The sequence below is a fragment of the Mustela nigripes genome, chromosome 8, assembly GCF_022355385.1.
Source record: "Mustela nigripes isolate SB6536 chromosome 8, MUSNIG.SB6536, whole genome shotgun sequence".
NCBI lineage: Eukaryota > Metazoa > Chordata > Mammalia > Carnivora > Mustelidae > Mustela > Mustela nigripes.
The window spans coordinates 24,520,112-24,543,519 of NC_081564.1; the positions used below are offsets into that span (position 1 = coordinate 24,520,112).

Sequence of the window (23,408 nt, forward strand, 5' to 3'; positions counted from 1 at the left end):
ATCCCTATATGGGTGGTTTACTGAGGTACATTCACTCAAGGGAAGTGACCTGGGGACTGGGACCTGCTGCTCTCTTTGATGAGGACTCAGCAGCTGCGTCTTCTCTGGTCTGGCAGAGTCCCATGAGAGGGAGCTGTATGTGGTCTCAGCAGGTGCTTCCCAGGGGGTGAAACCAAACACCGTCCTCCTCAGTGGGTGGTGTGAACTAAGCTCCAACATCAGGGCGCAGGGAGGGGCTGGGCTGACACTGGATGGACCCCATTTGCATGGACAGCCCTGCCTCTGGCACAGGGTGGAGGAGAAAAGGAGGCCTGGGGCAGACCAGCCAGGGTCTGTGTCACCATGGCCTGGATTCCTGTCCTCCTCATGCTCCTGTCTCTCTGTACAGGTAGGGAAAGGCCTCAGGGACACAGGGGCCCCATATGACATTTTCCATGTTCAGGATTTTGAGGCTTTCTGTTTTTTTATTTTCTGTTTGTTTGTTTGTTTTGTTTTTCCCACTTATAGTTCCATCACCCATGAGTGTCTGTATTTGCAGGATCTTTGCCCCAGCCTGTGCTGACCCAGCCACCCTCACTCTCTGCATCTCCGGGAACAACAGCCAGACTCACCTGCACCTTGAGCAGGGATATCAGTGTTGGTAGTAAATACATGCACTGGTACCAGCAGAAGCCAGGGACCCCTCCCAGGTATCTCCTGTACTACTACTCAGACTCAAGTACACAGCTGGGACCTGGGATTCCCAGTCGCTTCTCTGGCTCCAAGGATACCTCAGCCAATGCAGGGATTCTGCTCATCTCTGGGCTGCAGCCTGAGGACGAGGCTGACTATTACTGTGCAGTGTGGCACAGTGGTGCTGGTCACCGTGACACACAGATATGGGGAAGTGGGACAAATACCTCAGCCTGCTCACAACATTGCACTCTGACTCCCTTCCAAATTAAAATAACTAGAGTAAACACTGACTGTACTTGGAAGTAGCTCCCAGATCACAATATCCTTTCTACCAGGTTCTTATGCAACCTAAGTGATCTCTCTCAGGGGGAAAACAAAACAAAACAAAACAAAGACAACAAAATAATCATGGTAATGGAGAAACTTTGCCTGGTGATCCAAGTGTAAAACATCAGAGCCTGCTGTGCTCGCATTTTTTCTCTCTTTATAAAGACACATAAACTTTCTTTAATTTTCTTGAACAGAGCCTGCAGATCATCCAAGCAGGTGGACAGTCCTCTGCAGCATGGACCCTATTCCTACAGGGCTCAGAACACAGACCCTCCTTCCCTCCATGCTCCTGTGCTTAGGACTGGCTGCGTAGCTTTGTGTCTCAGGAATAAGGTCTAGGATTGGTGTCGAGTGTGGACTCAGAACAGGAGGCATTCTGGGGGCACAACTGACTTGGAACAGATAGATGCTGGATTTTATCATTTCAGCTGTGATGTCAGGAGAGTGTAGTTAGCCCTGGGAGGAACTTTGTCTGTTTGCAGATCTCTCAGTGGGGCTTGTGGGGGTAAGGGGAAGGCTCCAGCCCTGCTATAAAATGCTGAGCCTGTTCTAGGGAAGGTGGGTGAAGTAGATCCCACAGATGTGAAGGATACGCCCCTGACATTGTCAGGGCCCAGAACCCCTGAGGCAGATTTCCTGAGCCCACAGGCACTGACTGTGTCCTTCTCCTTTTTCCTGCCACAATAGGGCTTGTCAGTGATCCACACAGTATAGGGCAATGCAGCACCATGAACACAATCACCCCCACCTGTGCACAAGGATGTTCACCCCATAAGCTTTTCCAGGAATACGTCCTGCTATTTGTGACAACTAGGGTAGACCTGAAAGACATTACCCTAAGTGAAATAAGGCCTACAGGGAAAGACAAATTGTGCTTTTTTTTCTTGTTTATATGTGGAATCTACAGGAAAAATAATAACAAAAACACTGCTGCATATTTTTAGTAATGAGGATGATTTAGAATAGGGTAACACATATAAGGATATAAATATTTGTATGCATACAGCTTCTTAAATATAATCTGATTGTCAACTAATGATTTATAATAATTATAATATACATAACAGGGACACCTGGATGGCTCAGTTGGTTAACCAACTGCCTTCAGCTCAGGTCAAGATCCCAGAGTCCCCGGACTGATTCCTGCATGGGCTCCCAGCTCTAGAGGGAGCCGGCTTCTCCCTCTATCTCCCCTCTCATGTGCTCTCCTACTTGCTCTCTCTCTCTCTCAAATAAATAAAATCTTAAAAAAAATAATATACATAACAGAAAATTTATTGTTTCAATCACTCTTTAATGTGCAAATCAGGGATATGGGGTATACTTCCAATGTTGTGTACCCATTACAACTAGCCACTTCTAGAATTCTTCATCATCCCAAGCAGTAACCGTGTACCCAATAAGGGGATGTGTAACCTGGATCTGGCAAAGGAACAGGGGCTCCGGAAGCCCATGCCAATTCAGCAAGCAACAGAGTGCAGAAGGCAGCATGGATGGGGGCTCTGGGCTGATGTGGCCTGTCCCAGATGGGAGCATTCTTTGGGCTGTGCTTCCTACCCCAGATTGACCATGTGGATGCACTGTGCCTGCCATGACATGGGTATCAATGTGCCCACTGCAGGGTGCCCAGTCATTCTAGCTTTGTGTCCCAAAGTGTGCCATGAAGCACCAGACAGAACATGAGGATCTCATTTGGGGCACCTGCTAGATGAGTCATGCTTATCTCTATCTGAATCCCCTCTAAAATCCATGTCAGCTCTTCTCCAGAGACCTCACAAAGGCCCTGTTATCAGTCTAGGTCCTCCCTGATGGTCAAGGGGAACTTCTGTTTATTTGTTTGTTTGTTTTATTATGTGGAGTTGATCTGTGTATCTCTAGGCCAATATGATACTGTTTTCAATACTATAGCATTATAATTTGAAAGCAGGAAGTATGGTATCTCCAGTTTTGTTCTTTCTCAAGATGTCTGGGCAATTGGAGATCTTTTCTGGCTCTATACATAATTCAATATTTTTTTTTCTATTTTTGAAAATAATGTCACTGGAATTTTCATAGGAAATGCTTTGAATGTATAGATTTCTCTGGGTAGCAGGGAAATTTTAATGTTATTTTTGTCATGGACAGCTCTGAATTTAAGAATTACTTGAAGATCATGTGTGAGGTGTAAAGATGTTTCTAAGATGATACCCATGTGTATGGTTCAGAATTTGAGTTGATGATGATGGTCCTAATGAAGCTCGATATACCTATTTAGGGCCTAAGTTAAAGAGGTGGATATTTGTATTTTTTTAATTTGCTGATTTATTTGCTTTAATTCAAAAGTATTTACTGAACAGCAGCTAAGTATCAGCAAGCTCCAAATACTTAGTGCTGCAAGGAGAAAAACAAATTTGTGAAGACCATGGGCTCATGATCAGTTTTTATCTGACTCACTATGAAAGGCAGTGATCAGATATTTTATATGAAGTTCAGAAGGAACCATTAGCATTTGTTTGAATAAGACACAGAGTTGCATGTTAAGTGAGAGATGATGGATAGAAATAAACAGCATAGACACAGACACACACACACACACACACACACACACACACACACACATTTTCCCCTTATCAGAGCAGAATGGACTAGATAACATCACTGGAGAAAATAATTGTGTTAGTATTTATAGCATGAAGGAATTTCTGGATCATGAGACTGAGTGATGTCCTTGAGACCTCCACCCCTAGGTCCCCAAATGTACTGGGATGAACCTACTGTCTGGTGCAGGAGACCCATTCACACCTGGCGTCTCCCCTCATGCTTGGGCATTCCTGGTTACACCCTGAGTGCTGTGTTGTTGACCATCTCCTATGGGTGCTCTCAGAGAGGAGACACAGAAGAACCACATTTCACTTCTTTATAATTCTCTTCTCTCCTTGAAGAATTCCCTGAACATGGTTATTAATGAACTCTGAGCCATCAAGTGCAGAGTGGAGGGTTATGTGGGTTTGTCAGTTAGTTTGGAAGTGTCCTAATATGAGACAGAGGTTGGCTATCTCCTCCAGTAACCCCCCCCCCCCCCAAGAGACGGTGAAGGGACTTGCATGCCCTCTATACTTCTCACTGTGTGTAGGATATATCCTTACTGAGGGGCCACCCACCTCTGGCCCCCAAAACACAACTATCTAAGTAGCAGGAAGAGCATAGGGTGATTCATGCTAAGGAGGCCATGTCTCTGAAACAAGGACTTGGGTGTGGCACCTGCAGCACAGGGAGGGGCCACTGGGGGATGAGAACCCATGTACCTATGTGAAGGTTGGTGGTGATCTAGGCAGGCAGAAGTGCAGAGTGTGTAAGGACCTATTTTACTGTCCCTGCTCCCCTTCCACAGGGGACTTAAAAACAAGTCTGAGAAACTAGCTCCAGGTGTGAAGGCCAAGAAAAACAAGCCTGTACTCCCCTCAAGTCTAGCCCTGACATAAGTACAGCCATCTTGGCAAAGCAAAAGCTGGCACCTTGCACTGTAAGAGTCGGTTAGCATAAGAATGGCCATCCTGAAGGCCAGGAAACCATTTTACTGAGAGTCCCTAACCAGCCCACAGGGCGTACTTAGCTTGAAATAGCGTACTTAACTTGAAATAAGAGAAAGTAACTAAAACCTGAAAAACAACTTAATCATATACCACCAGGGTGGTCAGGCGAGGGCGCCACAGGGACCAGATGTTACAGGAAACAAATAGTTAACTTGCAGAGATCACAATCTGGCAAGACAGGAGTCTCCCTTGGTTTGCAAATGTCCTGGTGATTTACAACAAAAAGGCTATCTTTTAAATGGCCCAATTTCCAGAGACAAGTGGCTCAGTTCCTCAAGGCCTAAGGTCGCTCTCCCCACCATAAAACTGAAGGAGGCAGAGGCAGAAGGAAATGTAAATAAAGTTAAATTTCTTCTAAACCTAAATCTCACTTAACCGCCAGGATGGCACCAGCGTGATGCTGGGGTGGCAAAAGGTTAAACAAAGTTAAACTGTCAAAGTGGGGCACAAGATATGTATGTAGCCATGGAGAAGTGCCTTGAAAATGCTATATAAACCCTTTCTTGGCTTTGAGTGCTCAGGGTCCTTGTTGAAAGCCACTGTGCTGGGCGAATACTTGGACCCCACCCAGCTAGCTGGAAAAAAACCTCGCTGTGTGACTTGCATTATCAATAGTGCTCTCTGTCTAATTGAGGGGTGGTCGACTCTGTACCTTAACAAATGTCCCTCTCTCTACTCAGCTCCAGGATGTCCCTCCAAGCCAGTGGTGAATCTGGACTCTGAGGCAGCAGGGAGTGCTATGGGCTTGTCCCTCTGTGTTTGAGAGGTGGGGTGAGGGATCACCTGGTCACCCAGGCCTGGAACATTGCCTTGTGCTTCAGCTCTGTGCTCACAGGGGCCCAAGAGAGCTTCCCCAACCATTCCCCACACTTAAGTGTCCCCAAATTCATGCCAAGGGGCCCCAAGGAAGGGAATGATTTGTATGAAGGGTTCCTCTCTGCTATTCCAGGAGAGAGGATAAGAAAGGGATTGTACAGTCCTCTCACTTATGAGCTCAGAATCAGAGCCTGGGTATATCCACCAGGCTATCTCCACCAGGTATCTCCACCACCATGGCCAGGACCCTTCTCTTGATCACCCTCCTCACTCTCTGCTCAGGTGACTGGTTCTGGGAAGTAGGGGGAGTGATTATGGGGAGCCCCAGGCTATTTCTTGCCTCTTTTTGAGAACCTCTTTTGGACAATCACCAGAGACTCACCTGTGTGGGTCTGTTGCAGGGTCCTGGGCAACTGTACAGGGCCCTGGGCACAGTCTGCACTGATACAGGAAGCCTCCATGTCAGGGTCTGTGGGACAGAAGGTCACTCTCACCTGCACTGTGACCAGCACTGGGAACCTCAACAATGTTGGAGCACGTTTTGTGGGCCGGTACCAACAGACTTCTCACAGTGCCACAAAACTGTGATGCTCAGAACCACTAGCCCTTAGGGTTCCCAGCTTGATTCTCTGGCTCCCACTCTGGGAACGTAGCCTTTCTGACCATCTCTATCCTGTAGCCTGAAGCTGAGGTTGATTATTACTGCTCAGCATGGGACCACAGCATCAACAAGGACACAGAGCTGCTGGACCATGGTGACCTGGTACAGAAAGCTGCTCCTATTCCCCATGTCACTGCCTGTGACAAACAGGGAGACTGTGGAGACCCTGGAAGCCTGAGTGCATGACTGTCTGACCACAGAACAACTTTATAGGGAGAGTGACAATAGCTCCTTCTTTTGCTATTCTTTCATAAAACCAAAACAAATGTATTATAATTTGCATGCCATAAAGTTCAGTGCTCTAAAGTATACAATTCAATGGTCTGTAGTATATTTAAGTGAGTTGAGCAACTACCATCAAGATTAAATTGACATTGCCATCACCTGCAGAGAATCCCCTGACCCACCAGCAGTCATGCCAGTGTCCCCTGCACTCAGCACTCTGTGGCCCCCAATTCCCTCCTGTTCACAATGAATTCCTTACTGTGCACATTGTGCCTTTGTATGTGCTCTGTTCATTGTCATGAGGGATGTGTGTATTGTTGTGGGGGCATCACCACCATCTAGAAATATGCAGATTGCTTCATGTATGTACATGTCACTTTGTGTGGGGGGCATGAAAATCTATCTGTAATCTAATTTTAATGCATGGGATGTTGAAATGCTCATGATTTGCCTTTCCAAAGCTGTCTATAAAATAATTATGATTTCAATGTTCTTTTTTAATTTTTATTTCCCAATATCAAATATCCTTTATCAATTTTTTTAGGTTGTTCAAAGTAAATAATTCAGTCAGTGGTTCTTTTATTTGGTTATGAAAAGTAATATTATGTTATTTAGATTTTTTTCTAGTTTTTCTCTTATGCATTTTTTTTCTTATCATGGGAGGTGGGCTGTTTCTTCTTTCCCTTTTTCCTACTCCCCTGTGCCTGGCAGACACTAAATGTCTCTTTGTCCCTATTTTCTCATCACAGTGGTGTTTTCAGGGCTCCCCACCTCAGGTGCTCACCCCATCTGCCCTACAGCACTGCATCTGAGACCTCCTGACTCCCTCTTGGTGGCCCATTCTGTGGTCAAGGCCCAGGTCTCCTCCTCAGTGTCCTGTGTCTTCACACTCAGAGAACTTTCTCCTCTGATGTTGGTTTAGGACTGCAGCTAGCTCCCACTTTTTTCTCCCACAGACTTCTTGGAAGTCTGAAACCTCACAGAAGCTCATGACTTCTGGGGTTAGGATGGGAGTGAGGACACCAAGGTGTTATGCCCCAATAATGGGTCCGTGATTAAAGGAGCGAGACTGATACAAAGCGAAGGCCAAGCAAAGCTTTATTTTGTGCCAAGCATCAAGAATCTAACCGAACATTCAGGGTCGCACCTCTTACAAGAGAGGGTGACCCTTCTCTGTTTCACAGACTAGCTTTTAAGGGCAAAGGCCATGCGGTTGGGCCTGGCCATGCACAGGTGGCCAATGAGATTGTAACACACACAGGAAACTCCACAGTGATGCTAGGTGACCAATTGAGTTACAATTTACCCTAGTAGATATTTGAACCAGCCTATTACACCTTGATTGAGATTGGCGCCAAAAAGGCTCCCAAAGGGCGGGGTCCATACTCCTTGGTAACCAGAGAGACAGTATGCATACTCCCCCACGACCCCCACTCCCCCCACCCCCACCCCACCCCCGCCCCACTGATCGATGTCTCCACCTGGCCTGACCCACCTTTGTATCTGGGCTTTGTTACCTGAAGCTGGTTTCAGGGACTTGTCTCCAAGTAAATTCCATGGGGAAGGGGAGCAGGGACAGTTTCTAAATAGGTCCTTACACAAGGTCTGGTCTGTTTGAACATTTATGTTTTCATTTACAGGATGGGAGAAGTTGGTTTATGAGCTAACACATGTGTTAATAGGGTGTGAGGCCTATATAATTTCCTGTCTTCCTAATTGTGAAGGTGTTTTTAAGATATAATTTATGTGCAGTTCAATTATTTTGCATATATATGTGTATATATATATATGTGTGTGTGTGTGTATATATATGTATATACATATATATGTATATAAAATTACTAGAACACATGCTTGAGAGAGGTTTCAGTTATCCACTCAGGGAGTGAGTAAGTGGCTGTGGAACAGAAGAGTGGGTTGGTTGTCAAAGGACTGTATCATATCAATTTCATAGAACGTTTATAGTTATGTTATTTATTATCATCCCATTTACTATGAAAAATAATAAAATTTGACTAAAAATACCTTAAATGCACCTGGGAACTAATGCAATCAATAAGATCGATAAACCATTGGCCACACTAATCCAAAAGAAAAGAGAGAAGGCCCAAATTAATAAAATTATGAATGAAAAAGGAAATATCACAACTAACACCAAGGAAGTAGAAACAATCATTAGAAGTTATTATCAACATTTATATGCCAATAAGCTAAGCAACCTAGATGAAATGGATGCATTCCTGGAAAACTATAATCTCCCAAAATTGAATCAGGAAGAAATTGACAACCTGAATAGACCAATATCTAGTAACAAGATTGAAGCGGTGATCAAAAACCTCTCAAAAAACAAGAACCCAGGACCTGACGGATTCCCTGGGGAATTCTACCAAACTTTCAAAGAAAAAATAACCTATTCTCCTGAAGATGTTTCAAAAAAATTGAAGCAGAAGGAAAACTTCCAGACTCTTTTTATGAAGCCAGCATTACCCTGATTCCCCAAACCAGGCAAAGACCCCACCAAAAAGGAGAATTTCAGACCAATATAACTGATTAATATGGATGTTAAGATTCTCAACAAGAACCTAGCAAATAGGATCAAACAACACATTAAAAAGATTATCCACCATGACCAGGTGGGATTCATCCCTTGGCTACAAGGATGGTTCAACATTTGCAAACCAATAAATGTGATAGAACAAATCAATAAGAGAAGAGAGAAGAACCACATGGTCCTCTCAGTTGATGCAGAAAAAGCATTTGACAAAATTCAGCATCCATTCCTGATTAAAACGCTTCAAAGTATAGGGATAGAGGGAACATTCCTGAACTTCATCAAATCTATCTATGAAAGACCCACAGCAAATATCATCCTCAATGGGAAAAAGCTCACAGCCTTCCCATTGAGATTGGGAACACGACAAGGATGCCCACTCTCACCACTCTTTTTCAACATAGTATTAGAAGTCCTAGCAACAGCAATCAGACAACAAAGAGAAATAAAAGGTATCCAAATTGGCAAAGAAGAAGTGAAACTCTCTTTCTTTGCAGATGACATGATACTTTATATGGAAAACCCAAAAGACTCTACCCCCAAACTACTAGAACTCATACAGCAGTTCAGCAACGTGGCAGGATACAAAGTCAATGTACAGAAATCAGTGGCTTTCTTATACACTAACAATGAAAATACAGAAAGGGAAATTAGAGAATCGATTCCATTTACTATAGCACCAAGAACCATAAGATACCTGGGAATAAACCTAACCAAAGAGGTAAAGGATCTGTACTCAAGGAACTACAGAACACTCATGAAAGAAATTGAAGAAGACACAAAAAGATGGAAGACCATTCCATGCTCTTGGATCGGAAGAATAAACATTGTTAAAATGTCTATACTGCCTAGAGCAATCTATACTTTTAATGCCATTCTGATAAAAATTCCACCGGTATTTTTCAAAGAGCTGGAGCAAATAATCCAGAAATTTGTATGAAATTTGAAGAGACCCTGAATTGCTAAGGAAATGTTGAAAAAGAAAGACAAAACTGGGGGCATCACGTTTCCAGATTTCAAGCTTTACTACAAAGCTGTGATCACCAAGACAGCATGGTACTGGAATAAAAACGACATATAGACCAGTGGAACAGAGTAGAGAGCCCAGATATGGATCCTCAACTCTATGGTCAAACAATCTTCAATAAAGCAGGAAAAAATATACAGTGGAAAAAATACAGTCTCCTCAATAAATGGTGCTGGGAAAATTGGACAGCTATATGTAGAAGAATGAAACTCAACCATTCTCTTACACCGTACACAAAGATAAACACAAAGTGGATTAAAGACCTCAACGTGAGACAGGAATCCATCATAATCCTAGAGGAAAACATAGGCAGTAACCTCGTTGATATCAGCCACAGCAACTTTTTCAAGATATGTCTCCAAAGGCAAAGGAAACAAAAGTGAAAATGAACTTTTGGGACTTCAGGGAACTAATACAAAATAATGTCTGTAAGGGTAATATTCAAGAATTAAGGGGACGCATGGTTGGCTCAGTGGGTTAAAGCGTGTGCCTTTGACTTGGGTCATGCTCCCAGGATTCTGGGATTTCATCAGACTCTCTGCTCAGCGGGGAGCCTGCTTCCTCATCTCTCTCTCAGCCTGCCTCTCTGCCTGCTTGTGATCTCTGTCTGTCAAATAAATTAAAAAAAAAATCTTAAAAAAAAAAAAAAGAATAAGTGAGAATCCACCAAAGTAATCAAGGACAAAAGATATGTTGTATCTGTCAGCATGATATTCTCATGGCAAAGACAGAGATAAAGGCAAGGAATATGCCATGGGAGCTCGTGACCCTAACAGGAGACCCTGACAACAACAACAATAACCAGTAAGTCAACCTGTAAGGGTAATCCAAGTACAATTACTTCTAGAGTTGAACCAATGGGCTTCTCTGGGGAAATTTAAGCCTTGAGCTTGGTTCAACTACATTATGTCCCAGTAGTGAAACCAGGTAAAAGGCAGAAGCAAACTGAAATTTCACATAATCCTGAAAACCCTCCTTATATAAATGTTTTCGTTAGTTGTCTACCCGAGGGCATTGATTCTCTGGAAAAATGGAGGATCAACCCCAAATCCCACATAGCTGACCTAATCATTCTACCACCCTGGATAGTAAATCCAGGAATGGATCCTAGAAGGATCCACCTAAAAGGTCACAAAGTCCTTCCAAGAGTGCTGGAGAGTGTGCCAAGTTCTGTGGGGAAATGTGTCTGAGGTAAGTAGGGGGCACAGGTTGGCTTCTCCTGAGAGCTCAGGGTCTGGACCAGAAAGACTAGGGAAATCTAACAATGACCTTTGCCAACTAGGACAAGCAGTGACTTTCCTGCACTTGGCCACCAGGGCCCCAAGATCCTTCAGCTCAGATTCATGCATGTCTCATACTTCATCCTCCATGGAATCAGAGTAAAATGTCTAGACCTGATATTCATGGGAAGAGAGATGGACATGATGATCAGATAACAGAAACACATTGGAAATAGACCAGACCTTGGAACTGAAGTCACCAAGGTCACTGGAGATGTGATCTGATGAAAGATGTCCCCCTGACACATTGTCTCAGGTCACCCTGCAGGCATTGTTGTGTGTGAGTTTTCAGTATCTGCTCCTTTCAAGATCTTCCAGGGGACATGTGAGAAACTCTGGGGCAGTGAGAAATAGGAAGCTGATTTGCATGAAGCACCTTCTCCTCATAACAGATCTGGAGATATAAAAAGGTCCAGAACACCCCACTCCCACCTAAAAATCTGTGAGGGCCACATACTGCAGGAGCCCCTTAAAATGGCCTGGACCTTGTTTCTTCTTGGACACATTGCATATGGCTCAGGTTAGGTGTAGGGAATCTGTCCATGGGAGGGTCTAAAGGGCTTCTTTTTTCCCCATAACAACAGCTTTCTCTCGTGTTGGTAATAGGAACAGACTCTCAGAATGTGGTGATCCAGAAGCTGTCACTGTCAGTGTCTCCAGGAGGGACAGTCACACTCAGTTGTGGTCTCAGCTCTGGCTCAGTCTCTGCAACTAACTCCCCTCACTGGTTCCAGCAGACCCCAGGGCAGTCTCCCTGCATGCTCATCCACAGCGCAAGCAGCCACCCCTTTGGGATCCCTGATTGCTTCCCAGCTCTGGGAACAAAGACATCCTCACTATCATGATGGTCAAGGTTGAGGATGAGGCCAACTATCACTGCTTACTGTCTGTGGGACCTCTTTACACAGTGATTTAAATCTATGAGGAAGTGTAAATGGAACCCCCTGAAGGACTCAGAACGGCTCAGCCTTAGAGACAGGAGAGAAGTTGGTTGTGGTAATGGTCACCACCACCATGGGAAGGGAAGCTCCTTGGCCTCATCCTCCTCTTCCTTGGTTCAAGGTCATGTGTCCTTCATCCTGGTTATCCCAGCGTGTGTCCATCTCTCCCCTGTGACATTTTCAGACTGTGCTTCTGAGATGCCTAAATTATAACCATTACCACTATTTCTGATTCTGTACCTTCGCTTGCTAACCCATGAAGAGATGGAAAAATACCAGCAGACTTTCTATGGACACTCTGTAACCACACATCCCCTACCCAGCTCTGGGCTGAGAGATAACAGCCATCTGGTGCCAGAGAAACCCCCACCCAGAATTGAATGTGACAGAATGACTGCTTCCAGACCCCCCACCTGGCTCTGGGCTGAGAGATAACAACCATCTGGTGCCCCGCGGCTTGGCAGGAAGACCCCGGCCAATCCTGAGGTGACACATACCTTAGCGGTGCCAACTAAGCAGTTTGAAGAATGACAGCCCTTTCACCTAACCAATAATCTGTTCCCAGCCTTTTCCTGCTCTGTAGCGCGCCAGTCATATTATAGAGTTCCTTTTTGATTTTCCCGCGGTATGTGGCGATTTGTTACAAGATACTATGTTGTATGCTAAGTCCCTGCCTCCCCAAAAAATAGTGTATAAAAAGTGTTGTGATCCTGAGCTCGGGACCTCTTAGTGTCACCAGCAATGAGTGCGCGGAGGTCCAGGTTCGCTGTTTGGCTTTGACTCTGGACTCTGGTGGTCGTCTTTTGGGGGTCTCAGAATTTGGGCACAAAATATGGGGGCTCGTCTGGGATAGACTCCCAGACCCATCAGACACCTAGTCAACGGGTCGCTGAAAACCGATCGGTAAGTGAGCCGGCTCTGTCCCTGTCTCTGTCTCTGTATTGTCTGTTATTCTTGGATCCATAATCTGAATCTGTTTCTGGAAGTCTGAGGTTGGAACTGGCAAATAGTCCTGGCGGACGCGCTATAGGGCTGCCAGTGGGCCGGTGGGAGACGTCCTCCAGACCCGGGTCTGGGGCTGTTTACTCAGCCCATCTGGGTAGCCACGGTGCAGCTGGAAGCGCACCTAGGTCTGATTACCTGGCCCATTCGATTAGCCGCAGAGTGGCTCTGAAGCACGCCTGTGAATTGTGTTTCTGTGTTGTGTGTCCCCTGCACCTGGGGCTGTTTACCCAGCCCATCTGAATTAGCTGCGGAGCTCATTTCCTGTGTAAGTGGCTATAACTGGAGCCAACTGGCGTTGGTCTAACTCGGGACAGAGACCATAGGGAATATGCTCAAGCAGCTGCCAAAACTCCCCTTGTTTCGGGGAAGTTTCCCTGTCTTCTCTGGCCCAACTTGGACTGCTTAACCCCTCCACCCCTCTTGCTGATAGGAAAACATGATGTCTGCTTCTCTGTTGGAGTTGATAAGCTCTAAAACTGGGAATTCTTTATCTGTCTTCTGGCAGCACTTTGTTTCTTCTGTCTCCCCCTTCTCATGCTTATGCACCAACGTGTGTGCAGCCTGCATGACTAGCCTCTAGATCATACACCATGGCTTCTTCTCTCTTCACTGTCAAGGAGCAAGAAGAGCAGCCCCTGGACCTAACACCCCCCACTCCAGATCTTCCCATCTGTGTCTCAGGTAAACATTCAAAATGGAGTGGGTCCAGGTGAAATGTAAATCAGTATTGGAACTAAGTTAAGTTTGTTGGTTTAATTAAGACAGACATGTCTTTGAAGTTACAGCAGTAAATGTGAAGCTTTTATTCTATCAAAGTTTACTGAAGGTCAAATAAGCTCGTGTTGTTTGTTAATATCTGTTAGCAATGAAATGACTAAACTGATGGTTAGTTTTCTGTCTCAAAGTTTTAATGGGTAATTGCTGAAGTAGCTTTCAAAATCTTTGGTAACCTGAAACTTTAAAGTTTTGGTTGGATGACAAATAAAGGAAGCAACTCTGTTGAAAAAATAGATGATATCTAAGAAAGATTTAAGGAATGGAAATGCATTTTAATAAAGATAAAAGGTAATTTTGTCCTAAATAGATGGTTGTTTGGAAGAAAATGACTTGGGACAAAACCTGAATGCAAAAGGAAGTTGCGGAAGGTTTGTGAAGGGAAATCTTTGGAATGGAATTCAGGATGGTCAGGACAGACTAAGATTAAAATGAATGAGTTTTAACCAAATGGGATAAAATGCTAGAGCGCTGCTTGCTGGAACTAGGTTTGTGCTTTTGAAATCTGTTGGAAAACATGTTTTGTGCTTAACTGATTGATAAATTTGCCATCTAAAGAATTGTTTTCACTGTTCACAATTCGTTAGTACTTAGCCATCACTAGAGGTTAAGGTATTTCTAAAAGTACAAAATTCTGTTAAGTGTAATTAAGATTGATGGAAATGAGAAAAAGCAACTCTGTATGTAAAAAGTAGGAGATATTTAATAAGAGAGAAAAACAGCCCCAAGGCCACTGTCGGAACCAGACCCAATCGTAAAGAATGGAAGGGGAGACTGATCGCCTCCCATTAGCCAGGGATACCCAAAGTGGAGGGTGTCCAACCTGTTTGAATCTGAAGAGTGCCTGACTGTGTGAATGTGTCTGTATGGCTCCACCGCTTTGGCTATGGAGTCTGAGTGGGCTGCAGCCTGAGTCTCGTGGGGCGTCATATGGCATAACGGTCATCTACTCCACAGAGTAGCCTGGCCCGGGGTTTATATGGACAGACCTTAGCTAAGACGCTCCTAAGTTCCCTTGAGGGATGCGAGCAGGACAGCATCTGAAAGATCCCCCTCCCTCTGTTTGCGATGTCATGCATGATGGGAGGGAAACCCAGAAAACTCTTATCTTAAGACTGCACACTTAAAAAGGAAAGAAAGACACTGGTATAGGAAGGCTGTTTTTCTCTCTGTTTAAAAGGACAAAGTTTTCTTAGATTAATTGATCTGCTGTTAAGAAAATGTAAATGGTTTTCTCTTTGCCTGCCCAGAAAACCCAGTTTCTATGTTTTGTTTTATCAGGTGTTTAACATCCCTAATTATATTTAGGCATGTGTTTTAAAACCTTCTAAGGTTTTAGCAATTGCTGACAAGATTTAAACCAATTATAAACCTTGGGTTAGATTTGGGTAAATGCTATATCTACTCTAGATGTTCAATCAATACATTTACTAGAGTTCAATGTTTTGATAAGAGTCATCACTTGATATTTGACCATATCTATTCTGAGTTTTGTCATCTGTAATTGTTCTGATTCTCTTGTAAGATGAATTCTGCCTTAAAGGAAATTCATATGGGAAGAATTTCAGGACAAATACAGGTCTTTGATATGTTGAAATCCTGGGAACTAAAATAGGTAAAAATTTACAGAAGTAAAAGCTGCATTCGGACTAAACCAGAATTAGTAACATGGGACTAAATGAACTAAAAGATTATAGTGTTGTGTCTCTTAATGTTTTGTCTTATTTTTTTTAATATTTTATTTATTTATTTGACAGAGAGAGAGAGAGAGATCACAAGTAGGCAGAGAGACAGGCAGAGAGAGAGAAGCAGGCTCCCAGCTGAGCAGAGACCCCAATGAGGGGCTCAATCCCAGGACCCTGGGATCATGACCTGAGCCGAAGGCAGAGGCTTAACCCATTGAGCCACCAAGGCGCCCCTGTTTTGTCTTCTTTTAAACATTGCTGGTTCTCTAATGTTTGCTCCTCCAGACTAGGGAAACTTTTTCCTAAGTTATCTATAACTTATAGAGATGTAAAAGTACTCATTTGTAAGTGAATCAAGGCATTCAACTTTTCAGAGAGAACCCTCTGAACCCTCTGAAGCCAAAAGGTCTCAGTAAGTACTTTCTTCAGTGGCAATCAGTCATTTGCATAAGTTCGATAAGGATATAAGGATCTGTTCTCCTAGTAACAGGACCAGCAGGCTGGACAAGGGGGCGCACTAAATGGGAGGCAAACCCACACCTCACCGATTCCACCATTGTGCTGCCCCTGAGGGAAATAGGACCCCCTAATGACACTGGTAACCCTAGACTCCAGTATTGGCCTTTTTCCACTAGTGATCTGTATAATTGGAAAGCTCAAAATGCCCGCTTTTCTGATAACCCCCGAGACTTAATTTCCCTTTTGGACAGTGTAATGTTTACCCATCAGCCCACCTGGGATGAGCAACTTCTCTGGATCCTGTTCACCACGGAGGAATGATCAGCCTACCTGGGATGACTGTCAGCAACTTCTCCGGATCCTGTTCACCACAGAGGAATGGGAAAGAATCCAGGTGGAAGCCAGAAGGCTGGTCCCAGGAGACGATGATCAGCCCACTGTCAACCCTGACCTGATTAACACTGCTTTTCCTCTCACCAGACCCCCTCAGGATGGCTGGGACTACATCACGGCAGAAGGTAGGGGAAGGCTATGAATTTATCGCCAGACTCTAATGGCAGGTCTCCAGGCTGCTGCTCACAAGCCCACTAATTTGGCCAAGGTGTATACTATATTACAGGGAAAAACAGAGAGTCCAGCAGGGTATCTGGAAAAATTAATGAAAGCCTTTAGGCAGCTTACCCCCATGGACCCTGAAGCTCCTGAGAGTCAGGCAGCAGTGGTTATGTCCTTTGTGAACCAGGCAGCCCCAGACATTAAGAAAAAATTACAGAAATTGGAGGACTTAAAAGGGAAACAGATCCAGGATCTACTTAGGATTGCCCAGAAGGTTTTTAACAATCGAGAGGCACCGGGAGAAAGGCAGTCATAGGCCATGGAGAAGATGACTAAAGTCTTGGGGGCAGTAGTATAGCAGGATAGGCCCACCCCCCCTGTGCAAAGGCGGGTCCTCTCCGCACCCCTTATGGCAGGACTTAGAGCCGGGGCATAGCCAAGGCAGCCTTGACCCAACACCTGGGTCCATGGTGACGGCCAGTAGCTTACCTGTCTAAGAAGCTGGATTTAGTAGCAGCCGGATGGCCACCGTGCCTCCGGATGATAGCAGCTACTCCCTTGATGGTAAAGGAACTATGGGACAGGAGCTATGGATTACTACCCCACATGCCATCAAGGGCATCCTCAAGCAGCCGCCTGACCGCTGGCTCAGCAATGCCAGACTCACTCACTATCAGGGACTGTTGCTTTACCCTCTCAGAATTATTTTCTTGCCACCAACCGCCCTTAATCCTGCGTCACTTCTGCCCGACCCCGACCTGGGTGCACCGCTCCATGACTGCACCGAGATTTTGGCCCAAGTGCATGGAGCAAGAGAAGATTTGAAGGACCAGCCACTGCCAGATGCAGACATCGTGTGGTTTACTGATGGGAGCAGTTTCGTCCATCAAGGTCAGAGGTACGCGGGGGCAGCTGTGGTATCAGAGACTGAAATAGTATGGGCAGAGCCTCTGCCTCCGGGAACTTCAGCCCAGAGAGCAGAACTAATAGCCCTGACCCAAGCCCTAAAGATGGGAAAAGATCAAAAGCTGACTTGTATACTGATAGCCGCTATGCTTTTGCCACCTCTCATATGCATGGGGCAATATATATATAGAGAGAGGGCTCCTCACAGCAGAGGGGAAGGACATTAAAAACAAGGAGGAAATCTTAGCCTTGCTAGCCACCCTTTGGGAACCCAAGAAATTGGCAATTGTACACTGCCAGGACACCAGAAATCAATGGACCTGGTCTCCCGCAGTAACAACCTAGCTGACCAGATGGCTAAGAAAATAGCTCAGGCCCCAATGCGGTCGCTAGTTATGCAGCTGCCTGACCCAGGACCTCGAGACTTGCCTCCAGCACCGGAATACTCTGAAGATCTCTAATGGATAAAAAAACTCCCTATGACCCAGATCCTTGATGGCTGGTGGAGAGACTCCAAATGTAACATTGTGCTTCCTGAAAAACTGGGCAGGTGGGTGCTGGAATGGATTCACCGCTGCATCCACTTAGGTACAAGAAGAATGCAGGATCTAGTAAGATAAACAGGGCCGAGAATTAGAAAAGTTTCAGATATGATTGATCAGATTGTGGAAAGTTGCATAGTCTGCCAGCTTAACAATACAGATAACAATTCCCAGAATGCAGGGACAAGGCAGAGAGGAGACCAGCCGGGAATCTACTGGGAGGTTGATTTTACTGAGGTAAAGCCTGGAAAATATGGATATAAGTACCTGTAAGTCTTTGTAGACACCTTCTCAGGATGGACTGAGGCCTTCCCCACAAAAGGTGAAATGGCACAGATTGTGGCTAAGAAAATTTTAGAGGAAATCCTACCCAGGTATGGCTTCCCAGTCATGATAGGATCTGACAATGGACCAGCCTTCATTTCAAAGGTAAGTCAGGGACTGGCTTCTATCGTGGGGGCAGATTGGAAATTGCATTGTGCTTATAGACCTCAAAGTTCAGGACAGGTAGAAAGGATGAATCAAACATTAAAGGAGACCCTGACCAAATTGACCATGGAGACTGGCGCAAATTGGGTAGCCCTTCTCCCCTACACTCTGTTTAAGGTTCGTAATCCCCCCTACAAACTGGGCCTTACCCCTTATGAAATAATGCATGGCAGGCCACCACCTATAATTCCTAACCTGAGAGAAAAGTTAGTTACACATGAAAAAGGTGATGATTTTGAACTTTCGTTTTTGTTGCAAGCTCTTCAGAAAGTTCAAGACAAGGTCTGGCCAAAATTGAGAGAGCTATCTGAGATGGGACCTCCACTGACTCCCCACCAGCACCAGCCTGGGGACTGGGTTCTCGTGAAGCGCCACCGACAGAAGAACCTGGAACCCAGGTGGAAGGGGCCATTCCAAGTCATCCTAACGACACCCACAGCTCTCAATTTGGACGGAGTGGCTACCTGGATCCACTATACCCACGCCAAGCTGGTGGACCCATTCCCAGACCTCATCAAGCCCTGAAGAGAAGAGGCGGCCTGGACAATTGACCGGACCAAGGACAATCCCTTAAAACTTAAACTGCGCTGCCAAAAAATAAGACTGTAACTATGGCTTCTTTGTTTTTGCTGTTTTTAGCTTGTGCCCATACATTTATAGGTATCCTTGTAGCTATAGTATCCCAGAACCCCCACCAACTGTTTTGGCTGTCCTGGGAAATCACCCCTAAAGGGGGGGGCATAGTTCTAGCTACCAAGGAGGCACCAGGGGGAACTTGGTGGCCAGATTTATCTGTGGATCTCTGCACCCTAGCAATAGGAACATAGGATATCCACAACCACTATAACCCCATCATCCCGCCTGAATGTGAAGGCTCAGCTAACTGTTACCATAAAAAAAAAAAAAAAAAGTTATTGCCAGATTTATGGGCCGAATGGAGCATTGGGTTACCAACGATGGTGGGGGGGGTTGTGGGACGCCCATGAGAAGATATTTGTTACAAAAGTGGCCCCTCTATGTGTGCCCTCAGGAAGGGAGGTTGAAAAGTGAAGAAAAAAGATGTGGGGGGGGGGGGGGCTTGGAACAGGCGTAGCTGTGCTAGCAAATCAGAAAAGTTATGAGTCCAAACAGGGCTGGTTTGAATCTTGGTACAACTTTTCCCCATGACTGACGATCCTGCTGACAGCCCTAGCGGGACCCTTGGTTATAATTCTGTTTGCCTTAACCACAGGACCCTGTTTTATTAATAGGTTAGTTACTTTTGTTAAGGATAGGATCAACACAGTACAGCTCATGGTTCTTAGAGCTCAGTACCAAGCTATTAATCCAAAGGTAGCAGAATCAGGCGTGTAAAGTCAAGATTGAATATAACATGTCCAACTGAAAGGGGGGAATGAGATGCTTAGAAAATAAAATTATGGCCATTACCACTATTTCTGCTTCTGTACCTTCGCTTGCTAACCCATGAGGAGATGGAAAAATACCAGCAAACTTTCTATGGACACTCTGTAACCACACAGCCCCCGCCCAGAATTGAACCTGGCAGAGTGGCCGCTCCCGGACCCCCACCCTGCTCTGGGCTGAGAGATAACAGCCATCTGGTGCCAGAGAAACCCGCACACAGAATTGGATGTGACAAAATGACTGCTCCCGGACCCCCCACCCAGCTCTGGGTGCAAGAGATAATAACCATTTGGCACCCCACGGCTTGACAGGGAGACCCCAGCCAATCCTGAGGTGACTCATACCCTAGCGGTGCCAAGCAAGAAGTTTGAAGAATGACAGACAGCCCTTAGACCTAACCAATAATCCGTTCCCAGCCTTTTCCCGCTTTGTAGCGCGCCAGTCATATTATAGAGTTGCTTTATGATTTTCTTGCGGTATGTGGCAATTTGTTACAAGATACTATAATGTATGCTAAGTCCCTGCCTCCCCAAAAATAGTGTATAAAAGGTGTTGTGATCCCGATCACAGGACCTCTTAGCATCACCAGCAATGAGTGCGTGGAGGTCCAGGTTCGAACTCGAAATAAATGACCCTTGCTGTTTGGCTTTGACTCTGGACTCTGGTGGTCATATTTGGGGGGTCTTGGAATTTGGCCACAATAGTGACAAGCCTGAGCTGTAGGAAAATGACCCTTCTGGTGCTTTGAGGAGAGGGTTTGTGAGGGAAGTAGGTGATTGTGCTCATAAGCCTATTACTTAAGGTCCCTATGAGTCTAGAGATTTGGTGAATATTTGCACATATAGTGTATTTGGTTTTGGGGCCCAGTGAGAACATGATTTCTGCACCCCCTTTCCCAGGCATGTGGAAACAATAATAAAGCAACCCATTAATCTCACCACTGAAGGAAAGCAATGGGTACAAACTATAAATGGAACATAAATTTAGCTACAATATAAACAGTTGGTGAGGCAACAGAGACAGAATCCTGACAAGAATTTCAAAGCAGGAATACTCAGAAACCAATGAATTTAGGAGATACACATCACTTCCAAACACGAAGGTATATGTCAACTATTCACCATTAGTCAGTCAGGCAAAGTTGTTAAATTTTCAGAAATCATTCCTTCACATCTGATTCTGACCACATTATAACAGCATCACATGATCTTTGAAAGGTTTGCTGAATTACTGCCTCAATAGGTCACTGAGCTTACTTCCTGGAAAATGTCCAGTCTTACCATTCCCGGAAGATCCTGTACAAGCCCCTCCAATCAGTTCTACTGTCCTCTGATCAATGATTTTGGTATGATGCATTCACCATTTACAGTAACTTCTCTGAGGCTGGTGAACACTATTTGGTGATTTTTATACATTGTTGCCATTTCCAGAGAGTGAGAAATCATAGTGATCATATGCAGTATATATAAAACATAGGATCTAGAGATCAGACAAGGGAGTGAGAAAAGACAGGGATCTGGTGAGCTGCTGAAAACCACTGGGCTCTCAGGGCTTTGGTCCATAGTGAGGTAGGTGTGTTGTGATCAGCAGGGCCATTGTGGGACTGCCCTGTTGTCCCCAAACAGTTGCTCAGTGGGGACCTTTCACTCAAGGGAGCCTGGCCTGTGTGCTGGGCTCTGTGCTCCTTGATGTGTACTCAGCAGCTGTGTCCTCTCTGGTCTGGCGCAGTCCCCTGAGCAGGAACTTGTGTGTAGTCTTAGCAAACTAAATACTCTTCAATGTGTGGTGTGAACTGAGATCCTGCACCAGGGCTCATGGAGGGGCTAAATAGTCACTGGATGGATCCCACTTGCATGGATAGGCCTTCCTGTGACAGAGGATGGATAATAAAAAGAGGTCTGGGCCAGCACAAACCACTCTGGGGATCAGGGGTTGTATCACCATGGTGTGAATACCTGTCCTCCTTGTATTCCTGTCTCACTAGACAGGTAAGGATATTGGGTGGCCCAAAGGGCTCTTTCCATGCTCAGCACTTGAGAATTTTTTCCACCATTCCAATGCCGCCACTCTTGAGTGTCTGTGTTTGCAGTTTTCCTGTCCCAGCCTGTGTTGACCCAGCTGACCTCCCTCTCTGTATCTAGGGAACAAAAGCCAGATTCACATGCAATCTCAGCAGTGGATTCAGTGTTGGCAATTATATCATGTTCTGGTACTACCAGCAGCCAGAGAGCCCTTCCTGGTATCTCCTGTACTGCTACTCAGACTCAATTACAGTGCTGGGATCTGATGCCCCCAGCTGATTCTCTGGATCCAATGATGTCTTGGCCAATGTAGGACCTCTGCTCATCTCTGGGATGCAGTCTGAGAATGAGGCTGGCTATTCCTGTGCTACAGAACATAGCGGTGGAAGCAGCTGTCATTACTCACAGTGTTGCAGACACAGAGGAAGTGATACAAAAAAATCCTTTGGCTCATAGGCTTTATCTTTGAGCCTCTTTAAATGAGAAGCTTCTCTGGAAGCTCCTGGAGGGGCGACTCCTCTGTGGAAGATGTGTCTTTGAGGAGGAAGGAGTGAAACCAAGATTATGCTGTTACCTGAGACAGTGCAGGAGCTTCCCAGAAGCACACCCAGCTGAGGGAATTGAGCCCAACTGCTCATGCTCCAGGTCTGGAGAACTTGATCAATGCTAAATACCTATATATGAAAAGCATAGCCCTTCCTCCCAGTTGTGTCTCCTTACTACTGTCAATAAGCAGAAATGTACTGTCCATTTCAGGATCCTTCTATCTAGAGTAAGAATCCCCAGTTGAGCCAGATTAATAGGAGAAAATCAAATTTAATACTGTACGTATGGGAATCCACACAGAGAAGGAAATCCCAACCTTACTCAGGCAAAATGAGGTATATATGTTTTTCTGAACTACACAGAAGGTAGGGTTGATTATTCAATGCAAAGAAATGGGATTTATAGACAGAGGAATGGGAGTAAATGTTTGGTAGACAAATGTGTGTGGATCCCTTGAGAAACAATGGAACACAGAGGACCCCTACCAAACAGGCCTTGCTGGGTCTCTCCCTGTCTTCCCCACCTAGTTCATGTCCTAGTGTAGTTGACTGTGGTGGGAGATCTGTTCCCAGAGGAGTTGCTCTGCTTAAATTCCCTTAGTCCATTGAGGGGGAGTTAAAGGGCTTTTCCTGAGACTGCTGGGTTTTAACTGTCTTTGACCTCAAAATAATCTTCATGCCATAGGCATCCTTTGTGGAGTGCCCTGCCCTTACCCCCTACAGTTCTCTCTTCTGATTCTTCCCTGAAGTCTCATACATTCACAGTTGAGCAGGGAGATTGTTTCATCTTGTTGACCTAGTTTCTTAGTCTGAAAGCAGGTCAGTTCAGTCTATCTCATTTCAGGTGTCTGTGATGCAGATAGGCTCTCAAAAAGTCCATATTGGGGAAGCAATCAGATAATTGACCAGCTGCATTTTTATAGAAATTAAAATGAAACATAGGCT

At 45.1% G+C, this 23,408-nt stretch overlaps 1 gene segment (V, D, J or C); it reads left to right on the top strand.

Moving 5' to 3' along the window:
- Window positions 1-279: 279 nt before the first annotated feature.
- Window positions 280-6,240, top strand: LOC132023763 (immunoglobulin lambda variable 5-37-like). The segment is given in 3 exon segments: window positions 280-388; window positions 539-954; window positions 6,073-6,240. Coding segments are annotated over 3 exon segments (630 nt in total).
- Window positions 6,241-23,408: the final 17,168 nt, after the last annotated feature.